The 14,863-nt window shown below is 50.3% G+C and overlaps 1 protein-coding gene across 1 annotated transcript in view; it reads left to right on the top strand.

Moving 5' to 3' along the window:
• The window catches only part of LOC119437223 (bone morphogenetic protein 1), a 572,373-nt gene that overhangs the window by 332,463 nt on the left and 225,047 nt on the right, over positions 1–14,863 (top strand). Inside the window, exons 2-3 of the mRNA XM_037704269.2 lie at positions 5,525–5,642; positions 6,413–6,537. Coding sequence (XP_037560197.1) covers positions 5,525–5,642; positions 6,413–6,537 — 243 coding nt within the window. The remainder of the gene's footprint in view (positions 1–5,524; positions 5,643–6,412; positions 6,538–14,863) is intronic.

Here is a 14,863-nt window from a genome sequence, read left to right on the forward strand (position 1 = left end):
GTGACGCATTATGACTGCATTTGGTCCCACGGCGCTCACCTGTGGCGCGAAAAAAAAAAAAACGGCGGCAGCCGCGCGCTGCCGGCGTTTCAATCGCTGGGCACTGTACATTTCCGACGCTGATCTGCTATGGTCTCGTTGTTCTAACGTTAATAAAAGAGCCGTTCATACGCAAGAGCTTCGTCTTCCTCTTGCCTGTCTTCGCCTCCGCAGTGTAACGGCTCCGGAGCTTGGGCACCGAAGGCGAACACTCAGATTTGTAGTTATTTTGCCGTCTTATCGGTGTATCAGTCTTTCTTTTAATGTGCATTTTCCTTCGTAGCAATTCCAAACTCTGGTTGCGTCCGGCACACGACTGTGCTGTGCATCGACGGCGAACGCCAACGCAGTGGCGTGTTCACACTCGCCACCACCGACGGTTCCCGTCGCGCTAAGCTATATAAAATGGGCCGTGACTGAAGATTGGGCTAGGTTATAAGCAATATAAGAATGGGGAATCATTGCAAAGATAAAAGAACTACAACGGACAGAGAAGGACTGACACATGTCCGATCGGCGAAGCAGCTCAAGAAACAGAATAAGGAAGACGTATGTCTCTTTTTTTTTCTCCATAATTTTTGTGTTCTTCGCCTATTTACATGATTAAATACGCGAGAATGTTAACGGGCACAGCAAAATAACATCTGGAATATAACTGCTGGAGTTCCACGTGTTATGTTGCCGCGGTGAGCTCCGTTCACGTGGTGCATTTGCATCGCAATTTGCGCTCGTTTTCTGCTTTATATACTACTTGATGCCACGAATGTGATCTGCCTCGTACAAGTGACGACCTTTCTCAGAAGCAGACACACGAAAAAGCGTTTTCCGGTGCGTCAGCCCTTAAAACCCGCAGTGCCAAATCACTGGAAGCACCGAGCGCCTTCGTCCCGTCGTCTGCTTCACATGCCAGTGCTTTGACAGCTACCGTTCGCGGCGCTGTTCGCCAGCATATCGCCGGCGCGCCGCTGGCGCCTTACAACGGCCGCCCGGTGCCTATAGTCCAACGCGACGCGGCCCGACGCAGCGGCCGGAGCCAAAGCAGCGCATGCTCAGTAGAGCAGAGCAGAGCGCGGAAAGCGAGCGCCGCGCGGAAATAAACGCGGACGCGGTGCAGTCTGGGTAACGTCGTCGGCGCGAAATGCAGCATGTTGCATTTCGCGCCGGCTGCAGCCGGGCCGCGCCGACGGACGCTGGCCGCGTCAGTCGCGCCTCGCGTCAGACTATAGAGTGCTCGCGTTTTGCTAGCGTAGCGTCGCTGTGCCCAGCGTGCGCGCGCGTCGACGTTACGTCGGAGTATAACAGAGCCCTTACTGAAAAAAAAAAAATAAGAAGAAACGAGTAAAAGTCAGCCGCTGCGCCGACTGGTCTTCACTTTTTTTTTTGCGATAGGTTGTACGTGCTCTTGCTCATCAATAGCTGTTTCAGGTGCACGCTGACGAACTTATGTTAGCAAGGTGTGTATATGTATACTACATGCCTCGGTGAAACTTTGAGTTTGTTGCGGCACGCTATTGTGCCATCATCTAACATAATTTTATTATTGGGCGCAAGGTCCAGTTCTAGCCAAAGAGCGCCAAACGCATGTAACGTGCACTCGGTGATTGACAGCTGTTGCCTTCGTTATTTAAATGCACACCTTACGAGTCTCTTCTCGCCTTCTGCTTTTTTTTCTGTTACTAATTAGGAGTATCACACGCAAGAGAGACGACATTAACGTGTGCAAACACTAATGGCACCCTCGACAAATCGCACTGGTGCGCACTGGAGCGCCATGGGGCGACGATGATTGGATGAAACGGCGCACTATATAGGGCAAATTCGTGCGATTTGTCGAGGATGCCATGCATGTGACTTGCTATGGAAAGTAAGCATTTGCTTTGTTACACTTCCGGGAAGCACGTATGACTCACGAAAGACTTGGAACAACACGCTTCGCGAATCAGTGTAAACACTATCAAATCGCACTATCGCACTTAAATTTAATCTATCCAAATGCCTCCCGACATAATGTGATACGCAGAACATATAGCAGGAATTTAAGCGCGCGCATTCGCACATAGAGAGAGATAAACAAACCAAAAGAGCAGAAGTAGGGAGCCCAACCAGACAAGCGTCTGCATTGCTTTCCCCACACGGGCGTATGCTAAAAGGGCAGACTAGTGCGCGCAAACAAAATTACAAAGCACACGGGTCGCGTTTTTTAAAGGTTCACAACCTCATACACGCGGAGATTGCACACTGAATTTACGCCAAATTGCATGAAGATAAATTCTCCTTCGCGAAAAAGGATCGCATCGCTTGGAGCGAAGTCATGCCCCGTTCAAAATTGGTCTCAAGAGCAGCGCTCACACGACATGAAAAATGAAGACGAGAGACATGTCAACGCCGCGTTCGGATAACGCCGACGTACGCCACCGGTTCGACTTGGTGCGACGCGAACGTGCCGAAGCTACAGCGTTTCTCCAGTGATCTTTTCGCGGGCGTAGAGGTGGATTCGTTCGCAAGGATAAATCAGCATTTAGGTGCTCCAACTTTGAATCACATAACGCTTATACGCCATCGCACCGCATGATCCGCGTCTTCTGTTCCTTTGTTTGGCACGCCGGATGTTTGGCCCACTGCAGTAGATGTAAAAAACAACGCAAATCCTCTCGCGACTCCCAAATTTCACCCGCCGTCCACGACGAACCTGTTTGTGAAAATGTTCCAATCGTACACTGCTCATCATGCTAAACGTCACGTTATTACACAAGTGGTGCGCTATAGCACTGCTCTTTCAGTATACGCGCTTGTGCTTCTTTGTCGCTGCTGCTTGAGGCCCAAGTGCGTGTGTGCGTGTGCGTGCGTGCGTGCGTGCGTGCGTGCGTGCGTGCGTGCGTGCGTGCGTGCGTGCGTGCGTGTGTGTGTGTGTGTGTGTGTGTGTGTGTGTGTGTGTGTGTGTGTGTGTGTGTGTGTGTGCGTGCGTGCGTGCGTGCGTGCGTGCGTGCGTGCGTGTCTGTGTGGGTGGGTGGGTGCGCTATGCTCGAACAGGATGTTCGTCTTCCAACTAACTTTCCTTCCTTTCGCATATCATTCGCATATCATATTATATCGCGGATCTTGTTCAGCAGCTCTTTCCTTGGAAGCCTGCATAGAACGCCGCGGTTATGGCAGTAGAAGGTGTTTTCCGTAAACGTAGGTATGGATGCAAAGAATACATGGATCGTGCCAGTATTAGTATTGTGTAGGGGATCTGTAGTGCATGCTCCACTCGAGGATCGTGGTGAGCATTATATATATTCACCGCTTGGACCCCGCAGAAGACGCGTCCACTTTATCAGGCGAAAGATGAGGTATTAAAATAAATGTCGGTAATCTCGCATGCCGTATTTGTCGGGCTGTTCGCCGGTAGAGATGCTGCCTTCTCAATGTCACTCGATGATACCCACCGTGGTTGCTTAGTGGATTTGGCGTTGCGCTACTAAGCACGAGGTCGCGGGTTCAAATCCCGGCTGCGGCCGCCGCATTTTGATGGGGGCGAATTGCAATAACGCCCGTGTACCGTGCATTGGGTGCACGTCAAAGAAACCCAGGTGGTCAAAATTAATCCGGAGTCCACCACTACGGCGTGCATCATAATCATATCGTGGTTTCGGCACGTAAAACGCCAGAAATAATTTTGAAAATATGAATAAACGTCACTCGATGACATCTTGCATTGAATACAATGTGGCAGAAGGTTCTATACACTGTTTGTGGACTTTCGTCGCGCGAACTGCTTGACTTAATTTTCTTGCGCAGAGGGAATTGAGGTGTGTGTCTCACTTTCGAATGGTGCGGAATAGGGACACGGTTCTGCTGCCACATGCCGGGGGAGTGCCAGCCCATTACGACTGCAAACTAAAGTAATAAAGCAAGGGTTGCGCGTGGCACGCACTATGCGAAATAGGCTGATCTCATCAGGCGCTGGTCACCTCGTGCGCGCGGCATTAACGCCCAGCGTCCCGGTCTCGATTAGCTGCCGAGTGCATGCTGATGAATAGGGAGTGAAAGGGATGCAGGGATGCCGCAGGTGTCGCCTGCCAGAGCGAAGCACTCCTCCACCCCTTTATGTAGGAAGAATGCGTGCGCGTGAATCAATCTGAAGCCCGGAAAAGCTTCCCGAAGAATGTTTCTAGAATTGGCTGCGGGTGTCAGCGGCTCACGATGGCGACTCTCACAGGCGCGAATCGAGAAGGGGGCTCGTACTCCTGCAGCTGCCTGCGACAGCGCGAGCGCACGAGAATGCACTGACGGCGTCCACTCGTTTCGAGATTGTGGGGTGAATGCCTCTGACCACAACACTTCTAGCAGTCAAGATTACTCGACATACCAGGCGTGAGCAATGTGTCTCGAGATGATTCTTGCGCGCGCTTAGTTCGCTCGCCTGGCAATCAACGGATAAGGCTGGCCTGTTCAAATGCTTACCCACATATAGCATTAAAAAAAAACGGCTTGAAAAGTTCAACAGCACGGTGACAGTCATAGGGAGGTACAGGAATAGACTGTTAGGCTAGTTGGTTGATGATGAACGACACTGCTGTACTTACGTGCGTACTTGTGCCGTACTGCACGCATCACGGGATGAACGGCGCATGGCCTGGCCTGTACGGCTCTCTGTTCCGCTGTGCGCTGCAAGTTATTGAGGAACGAACAAGCAGACAGGTTCGTTGTTCAGGTATAGGTTACTGAACAGAGAAGTGCCGATGACAGCGTCAAAGTTCGGTATAAGTATGCAGGTATACGTGTAGGTATATGCGCACTCTACGTTTTCAAATAGCCTGTGGCTAGGGATCCAGATGCACGAACAACAGTTTTGACTGTAACCCAAATCAACCTCTATTTTCGAGTAAAGAAAAACTGGACGGTCATTTTTGGGATACAAGCTATAGGTTTTAGGACTTTTTTATGATGATTATGTCAAACATGTTGCCATATATATGCGACAATTTCCTGCACGTAAAGTCCGTTTGCCACGCATGGCACTGGTTTATTCTTGCCGTTCAAGCCATTGGAAGCCCGTGCCCTCTCCGGCTTCGTTGGTACATAGGACTCGTGCCTTTTTTGGCCTATACCTTACGTACGCATAGACGATTGCGCGCTCCCGCTACGATAGGCCGCAAGTTTCACGACGACGTATAGTCACGTGAGCGCGTATTTGTGACACCTACTAGACAGGCGCATGGTATGCGTTGTCGACATTTCAAATGCTGACATCGTTATTCTGCATGTTGCCATCTATTGTGTGGTGGCATTCAAGGTTGGCCCGAACATTGCTCGTTTGCATGCTCCGGTACACTGAAGGCCACGCCCTTCTGAGCACGTTACTGCGGAACGCTTTCGTTTCCCGTTCAGTATTGTTTCTAACCATAGGCACGTCTGTGCTCTAACTATAAGTAATTGGGAACCTTGTGACACGTCCGATACTCACCCTTTCCCCTCTGCTGTCTTGTCTCGCCCCGTGCAGAGCTCGTGATGGGCGACATAGCCATGTCGCGGGAGACGTACCGACGGCGAAGCAGGCAGGCCAAGCTCGGGGTCGGCTTCAACGTTACGGACCGGGGCCCCAGGTTCCGCAGCAAACGGTGAGTACCACGTTGCACCTCGATCGCCCTTCGAGAGTGTGATTGCATGCTGGGTGAGTATCGTGAAAGGGAAAAATTGTCATCCACCCGAATGTAGTATCAAGCTACCAAGGAAAACCAAAGAGAGAGTGAGAGAAAGCAAGGAGCAGAAAGGCAGGGAGGTCAACCAGACGACCGTCCGGTTTGCTACCCTACACTGGCTTTCCTTTGTACCTTCGTGCCACATTCGGGTGGATGACATTTTTTTCCCCCTTTTCACGATACTTTATCCACCTTGCGGGATTCCGCAGAACTAATTTGCCATAGGCTGAGTATATCCCCCCAAAATATTTTTTTTCGCAATCTTTCCCTTTTCTCAACGGTGGTTGAAATGTCTGCAGACTAATGTTTGTAGTAAAGCTTCCGTGATGGGAACGGAGGTGCGTCGTTGACCCTCTGCGGTCGCTTCGGTCGGCAGTCTCGTGTATCATTCGTGTCATATTAGCGGTAGCTACGCTTACAGGAACCGGACGATGGGTCGGCTTGTGGACTGTGGAAATCCGCTCCTCGGTTTTGACGAAAACACCTGCGCATCGAGCCGAAGGAGCGTCGGGGTGCATGTAATCAGTGCGGTGTGGCCTGATTCGCTCAACCCGATTAGTGAAGCGCACGCAAACGCGTTCCGGTTGGTCCGGGGCCAGCACGACACCCGTCTCGACCCCGCTCGCGTCGAGTTCATGTCGTACGATGCTGTATGTATGTACATATAGTAGCCGTATATATACACGCAGGCGGCGACACCGGCACCGGGAGCGCGCGGGCAAGAACCGCCGACGCGTCCGCGCCGCCACTGCGAGGCCCGAGAGGCTCTGGGACCACGCCGTCATCCCCTACGAGATCGAGTCCAACTTCAGTGGTGAGTCCATATTTGTGTGTTCTTTGCGTGTGTTCTTTTTTTTATCATCGCACCGATGGACTCTGCAGACCATGCCCGTGCTCCTTCCACTCAAACTATGCCTGCCAACCGCTGTCACATACCAAACTGTGCCATATTCGCCGGCGGTGTGCCGCGTAGACTGCCAAAAAAAAAAAAAAAACATTACTGAATGCGTGGCAGAGAATACAGGCTTGAAATTCTGCTGAACGTCATATCGTTACAACTCGCGAAATTATTTGACTCTTGGGAACAGATGCCAGTGCGCGCAGCACCCGCAGTCAACCAAGTTGAACTAACTGACTTTATTGAAGAAGTATAGGTAACAGTGCGATTGGCTCTGGGGCTGCAATCTTCAAGCATGCTCAGCACGAAGAACAGGTGGTGGACCAACTCTATTTAGCGGACAACGCGAGCGGGGATGTTTATTGTACAAAAGAAGTGTGGGTGCTTTTTGGAGCGTATCGCGAAGCGTTGCACGCAAAGCACTCAAGATACTTGACAAATGCACACGAATTTGTGCGTGGTCAAGCACCCGGAAGAATGACACATACGAGCTCCGGCTACAACTAGTAGCGTGTATCTAGCGTGAATATATAGTCCCGGATGTAAGTGTGCAATAAGATTCGCCGCGCAAGTAGCGAATGCCGTGCGAAAAGCTTGGAGCCTGGCAGGACGGATATAGACACTATCATCCGTTGCATACGCTCGGGTGCCACAGATGACGTTCCCCGATGGACCGGGGATAGTCAGTAAGAAGGTGTCGCGCCTTCTACTCGCCCATCATAGCGACACTGAAATTTTGAACACGGGGTAACATGTTTCTGAACACCGGCACAGACTGCCAGGCTAACCCTACCAGCCAACAACCAACCAGCCGACCGACCAAAACAATTGGCTATATACTCACGCTCGACTACATAGACCTGTAAAAATCTGGCAATTCAAGATCAAAATTGGGCATGACATGTACAAACGCAAAATCGCATGCCCCTAACAGACGAATGCGGGCCTTGAACCCGCGTTTATAATATATAAAAAAAGATTAAATACGGAATGTTGCTTCTTTTTTTTTTTTGTACGTGTGTCGTGTGCTATATACCGTGGGCACTTGTTTCCCCGAAGTTTCTGTGTGCTAAGATACCTGGCCTAAATGACGTGACACAACATCCCCCCCCCCCCCCCCGCCCACTTCCCCACTTCTTCGAAAAAAATTCCTGGCTACGCCACTGCCCCTTCACTGAGCAGAGTCCTAAGACACTGATCCAAACTGAGTTCCACACATACGGCTTTAAACGCGTTGCTCCGATATTTAAGGACTTGTATATACCGTATGGCCTACCATGAAAAAAGTTGTAGCGCGTCATTGGGTTCGTGTGCGCACTTTCTTTTTCTCTTTCTCTCCGATATACTAACAGCTAGGTCGGTAGCCAAGTGGAAGGCAAACACAGTCGGGGACGGCAGTGTTTAAGGTGATGTGATGAAATTCAGAAATTTTCAGTCGTAGAATGGAGTCTGCTCACGTAAGATTGGGGTAATTAGGGATCCTGCAGTGGACATAAAATGGGCTCGTCATGACAGTGGTTCTGATGACTTCTGAGTTCCTTTAAGGTTACGTGTCAAAAGTGAGCCTGCCCAATAAATTTCCCCCAAAGCAAACTCTATCAAGTCGCATTCATCGGTAGACTGAAAAATTTCGGGAACATTTATTTAGTTACATTTCATTTAGGCACTTCTGTCAAGCTGAACTTCCAAGATTCGGCAAATTATTTAGGCGCGGATACAGTCCGGCGTTTCCAGCGTACCAGGCAGGAGCCGGCGAAGTCGGATACACGTTACGTCGGCGACGCCAGGTCGGCGCGTTGAACGCGGCACGCAGCAGCGCGGCAGTCAGCTGTTGGCGAAGCACATGCGCACGAGTGCGTGGCGAGCGAGCACTTTTCGTTTGGCGAGCGCGCAAACTCAGCGCAATCTCTTCAGTGTACCCGAACTGCAAGCCAGCATGTTGCCGGTCAGCCAATATAGCGCGCAATGCACTCTAGTCTTGCGGCTCCGGCGTGCGTAGGACATGTTCGATTTGCGCGCTAGCCGCGCCAAAGCTCGTGGAACGCCGCCAGGCACGCGGCGCTATAGACTTTAGAGTGTCCACGTTGCGCCGCACTATATATGCGAGGCTTTAATGTCCGTCCTGGTTTATATTAAAGCACGTTGAAATTGTGGTTCCACCAACATTGTTGTTTTGCATATCTCGCAGTGACGCGTTCATTGCACTTAAGCTGTGTGTATGTATAAGCACGCAACATAAACTCGAGCAGTCGCGAAGAATGTATTGGTGACGGTATTGATTCCGCTACATAAGTATACGGCGACTCTTATAGTCTCATACTTTCGGGAACTAACCGCGTTAAAGATGGAGGCTAACAGCTCCGTAAAAGGTTGTCGTTGTGTTCGGAGTCGGTAAATTAGTAGGCTATTTCTCCGAATGTCTGCGCTTTCTCTCGCAGCTTATCTCGCGTTCTTGTTCCTCTTGTCGAACTAAGTCGTGCTCCCCTCTTCGAGCTCGCAATTGTGTCCCCACAGATAAGACGCCGGAGAGGGAGAGAGATAGAGAGAGAGAGGCGTGCCGACACAGAGTAATGTATACATGCGCAATCGGAACTTACGGACGCGGTGGCTCGCGCTATAAACCCGTCTCCATGCGGAATGACGGCCACCGGGCTGGCTGAGCCGGGCGGACCGTTAATTAAAATTGATCGCGTCCCGCGCTGCGCGCGATGATCCCGTCTCGTGCGGATGCCAAGGCATCCCGCCATTCATGAGCTTGGCCGAAGGAGCGTGCTCTCCCTCTCTCTCTGCCGGACGTCGATTCTTAATTCGCTACGCACTGGAGTGGAGGCGCAGCTGCCCGAATTGAGACAGCCGCATGGGCCAGGCCGGCAATGACGAAAGCCACGCGCGCCTGCTCACTTCTATACATAATTGCGTGCACTGCTATACGACGCAGGGCGCAAAAAAAAAAGTGCGCGCGCGTCCGCTCTTGCGCGGCAAAGTGGCAGTTCCTTCCTTGAAGTGTACGCCTTTCGTACTTACTGAGCATGCCACGCACATTTCTATGTGTATAATTACACAATCCGAGAGAAAAACTGTCGAGCTCCTGCAATATTCTTATTTGGAATTGCGCTTTTGCATGTCAGTGCTGTGGGCGTGCTACACAAGCGCGTGCCCTGCCACTCATGTGGTGTCGATAAAAACAAAACCGCGGCTCTTCAGCATGGCAGTGTACTTATTGTATCTACAGTCAGGTGCGAAAACACGCGCACTTGCGTGCGCGCGCAGCCTCTCTCTCTCTCTCTTTGTCCATTTTGATTCACTCCTTTCTTCGCATGTCCTTTGGAGACGATCATGTCACGTCGGACCACGGGCGGGTAGCTTTGTCCACTGACTGAGAATATTCTGTATGACTTTAGGAAAGTTAAGACGGGCGTAGACGACGACCAATGAACTCCTAAGGAATAGAACATCACAGAGTGATACGGAGCTTGACTTCACTGCGGTCCCATATAGTCAGTAGCGGCATCAGAGCCCGCACAATGCTGCACAAAACTGCCCGGACGACACAAAGGCGTGCAGAGCAAGAAAATTAGGCAAGGAGGGTAGGGCAGGGGGGGGGGGGGGGGGGGGCGAGAAATATTGCGGCGGCCCACTCTGTTAGCGGGAGATAAGCGGATGACGAGGCCGTTGCCACACGTCGTCCTCAGTGTCGGACCGCGCGACAAATGACGCACTGACGAAAGTAGGTGAGACCATCTGCAGCAATGTCGCGAGGGGAGAAAAAGCGGCGTCGGCAGGAGGGTCGCTGGAAGACGTGTGGCTCGGACAGCGTCTTTCTCTCCGGGAAGGCCTGCCCGAAAAGGAAGGATAGGGCGGGAGTGTGTAGGGGGCTGTCGCCGCTTGAACTGTCGTCGCCCGGAAAAGAGGAAAACGAGCAGCCCCATTCTGTGTGGTTGCTGCCGGACGACACAGATAAGGAGCCGAAAGGGTGTAGCGGGAGGAGGGCATATATACCGCGAGGTGTCGGTAATGAGGGTGTCGGCACTCGGCGGTTCTGTGGTGGCCCAAAAGAATTTACAGTCGCCAAGTGTCTATAGCGCGCGTGCGTACGCACGCTCGTGGTTTCGCGGTAACCCGATTAGGGCTTTGCCCCCGTTTTATGTCCTTCGGTCGATTTTACATCTCCGTTCCTTGCCGTTCGAGTGCGATCGATGTGCCTGCGAAACGGGGGCGAGAAGAGGAGTAACGAGACATTCAGAGCCTGGAGCGTAAAGAGTAAGGGGTGACGAAAGGCTCACTTCATTTGCCAAAAAAGGAGACACGTGGACGGAACGGCACTAAAATTTAAGCGACGCCGACGAGTCCCGCGGAATTCTGCAAGAGATCAAATGCCTCCAGGCTACTCCTGTAATCTTCGTGGCCCTGATTCAGGAACTGTTGAAGCCAGAAATGTCAACGCCGTGAGAAGGTTTCCGCGCTGATGGTGCTTTCCTTGGCGTAGCCCTACAGCGACTGAATGGGCCGCCCATTCTGGACACCCTCGTTCATGCGTTCAAAGCGAGCAATTGGTCTCCGTAAACGTTTAAGACCTTTGAAGCAACTTCGATTAAGTACTTATTTTCTACACACAGTTCTAGCTTCAACGTAATAGTTCAGCGGAAACCCGCTAGGTGGAGAGAAGTAATTAAATGTAAAATGAGACATCCACCCAATCGTAGCAATTGCTACAAAGGGAACCCATGTGGGTTCCTTGAAAGAAAAGCCTCGCAGTTGAAAAAAAAAGAAAGAAACTGAGAGGCTTTTCTTTCGAGGACCCCGTATGGGGTTTCCCTTGTAGCAATTGGTACGATTGGGTGGATGTCTCATTTTCCATTTAAGTTCTAGCTTCCTATGGTCTTCCACAATTACGTCTTTTTTTCATAGGTACAGATTTCTTAGCACATGTAGTACCGAAAGCATCAACTCTGTCCCTCCCTTGTCTATATGTCGCACGCCTATCAGTGATGCATGTCACGGCATGAAAAAGTTGACGCGACAATGTGGCACGAACACTGCCACAACTGCACTTTCGCTTTTGATTGCATGGGCTTAACGAAGGTTAGTAACAAAGAGTAGGCAGCAGCAGAAGTCTCCAGTAGCCCAAGAAGCTGCCAGACGTACGCCTTCTCTCTGAGGTATCGAAGAGGCACATTATGAGTCTCAAATGGACCGGCAATTAATAGTTTAAACGAGAACCTGAACAAGTTTGCAATGCGCTGCATCGCCGGCTAAAGTAACAGACTACTGCATGGACCCAACAGAGTCTACAGACTCGAAGCGGGTTTATTTGATTAGGCTGCAAGCCAAGGGTACACCCTGTAGCCCATAAGCGGTTGGTCTTAAGGCACACGAGCTTACTTAGTGGTGAAATTTGGCGCAGATGATGTATGGTCGGTGCGCTGGTCGTGACAGGCCTCTCGTAGACAGAAAGAGCCGCCGTAGAAATCCGTCGAGCAGCCCGTTTTTAGGACTGCAATGACAGTGATGCGGGGTCCGGTAGGGACAGTAGTATGTATGTGTAGAAAGCGGGTTACACGATGGGCGGCGTATACATATAATAGGCCAGCTTACGCGGCACTATCGAAGCACCCTTGGCTGGCTTGAATCTGTCAGCTGGGACGATGCCGTGTCATGCGAGTCAGAGCCGTTTTGTGCTTTGGCACATTGCACGAATTGCAACGAATGATTGAGGACCTCAACCGAGAAAGTGTAAGAGTAGGGTTGAAAATTAATATGCAGAAGACAAACGTAATGTTCAATAGCCTGGCAGGGGAACAAGAATTCAGGATCGCTAGTCAGACTCTAGAGTCTGTAAAGGAGTACGTTTACCTAGGTCAATTAGTCACAGGGGACCTTGATCATGAGAAGAAAATTTACAGAAGAATAAAATTGGGTTGGAGTGCATACGGAAGACATTACCAAATCCTGACTGGAAGCTTACCACTGTCGTTGAAAAGAAAAGAGTACAATCATAGCATTCTACCGGTGGTAACATATGGGGCAGAAACTTGGAGGTTAACAAAGAAGCTCGAGAACTAGTTAAGGACCGCACAAAGAGCGATGGAACGAAAAATGTTGGGCCTAACGTTAAGGGACAGAAAAAGAGTGGTGTGGATCAGAGAGCAAACGGGGATAGGCGATATTCTAGCTCACATTAAGAGAAAAAAATGGAGCTGGGCAGGCCACGTAATGTGTAGGATGGATAACTGGTAGACCATTAGAGTTACAGAATGGATACAAAGAGAAAGAAAGCGCAGTCGAGGACGGCAGAAAACTATAGATGGGGTGATGAAGTTAGGAAATTTGCAGGCGCAAGTTGGAATCAGCTAGCGCAAGACAGGGGTAATTGGAGATCTCAGGGAGAGGCCTTCGTCCTGCAGTGGACATAAATATAGGCTGATGATGATGATGATGATGGTGACGATGATGATGATGATTAACAGTAGCTCGTATAAAATTCAGTCTCGAAAGTTGCAGGTAAGCCGGAGCTTCGCGATGCATTTTATATTGTTATATATATACAGGGTGTCCCAGCTATCACGCAGCACGATTTGAAACAAGAGGAACGGCGTTACGCGAAGCAAACCTAGTGGGTATTGTTTCCAGTACAGTGGAGTAGCCGCCAGTAATTTTTTCGTTACTGAGATTTAATTAGCTAATTGTAATTAATTATCTAACTCGAGAAGTACTGTCCTAATTATCAAAGTGTCAATGAGAAAATTGTAGAGCAACACGAAAAACTACCGATACAGCTTTCTGTTGCTCAATACGTGCTACATAAAAGTGTTTTTCCGAGTGTGAAAGAAGCCCACGAATACACACTAAGTGCCTCGAGCGGCCAGTCGCGCGGCAATTCTGCGTGTATTCGCGGGCTTCTTTCACGCTCGAAAAACACATTTATGTAGCACGTATTGAGCAACAGAAAGCTGTATCAGTAGTTTTTCGTGTTGTTCTACAATTTTCTCATTGACACTTTGATAATTAGGACAGTACTTCTCGAGTTAGATAATTAATTACAATTAGCTAATTAAATCTCAGTAACGAAAAAATTACTGGCGGCTACTCCACTGTACTGGAAACAATACGCACTAGGTTTGCTTCGCGTAACGCCGTTCCTCTTGTTTCAAATCGTGCTGCGTGATAGCTGGGACACCCTGTATATATTTATATACACACGGTTGGTCCCTGGACGCACCACCAAGAGCTCTTTGCCCCCGGACTAGGAGCAGCTTCACTTTCGATTTCTGCGCTCACTGTACTGCCTTACAATTAGTGGGGCAGGGTGCAAGCGCCGGACGATGGCACGTCGTCGACGACGTCGGGCTCGAGCCCGGGCGCGCCCCTTCGCGCGAGTACTCCAGTTGAAGTCGGGCGTGCCAAACAGGGGTCTGCGTTGCTACGTGCTCCGAGGCGACTGGAGCCCGGCCGTAATAAGTTCTGGGGAGCGGAAGCTTCGGAGAGCACACGCGGCGCGGCGGCGGCGTATACTTCCCTTTTCGTCCCGATTCTCGAACCGCTGCTCCCACTTACACCGGTCTCATTTTCGGTCACCTGCTTTCTCTCCCATGGCCCACCCCGATCGTCGTTACCGTTCGCGTTAGAGGGGGGCACGAACGAGGGTTGAGTCTTGACCATCCTTGAATTCGAGCACGTCATGCCTTCCTCGCCTCACGTTTATATACTTGTTATTTTTTTTTTTCATTTTCTTATTTCTGGAGCTGTTTCGCACGTTAGTTTCTTTAGAGGCCTGTCTGGACAGCGCTCAGTTTTGATCTCTATAGCTTCCTTGATTACCTGTCGGTACTGCCTTACCAGTAGTTGTAAATTTCTTTCGCCTATCTCACACTATATAAAAGAAACTTAAATTCTTGAGTTTTACGTGCCAAGACCCAGGTCTGATTATGAGGCACGCCGTAGTGGGGGACTCCGGATTAATTTTGGCCACCTGTGGGCTTTTTAACGTGCGTGCACCTAAATCTAAGTCAACGAGTGTGTTTGCATTTCGCCCCCCTTAAAAGCGGCCGTCGTGGCCGGAATCGAACCCGCGTCCTATAGAGGCTCAGCAGCGCGAAGGTATAGCCACTAAACTACCGCCGCGCGCGTATCTATATCCTTCTACGTTTCTTCTTTTTACATAGTAAAAATAATAAGTATATGGTGTGCCGGGCCTGGAGAGATTTTTACACAAATTATGAAGTCGAAAACGGAATCTTGAGTC

Source organism: Dermacentor silvarum, chromosome 1, assembly GCF_013339745.2.
Source record: "Dermacentor silvarum isolate Dsil-2018 chromosome 1, BIME_Dsil_1.4, whole genome shotgun sequence".
NCBI lineage: Eukaryota > Metazoa > Arthropoda > Arachnida > Ixodida > Ixodidae > Dermacentor > Dermacentor silvarum.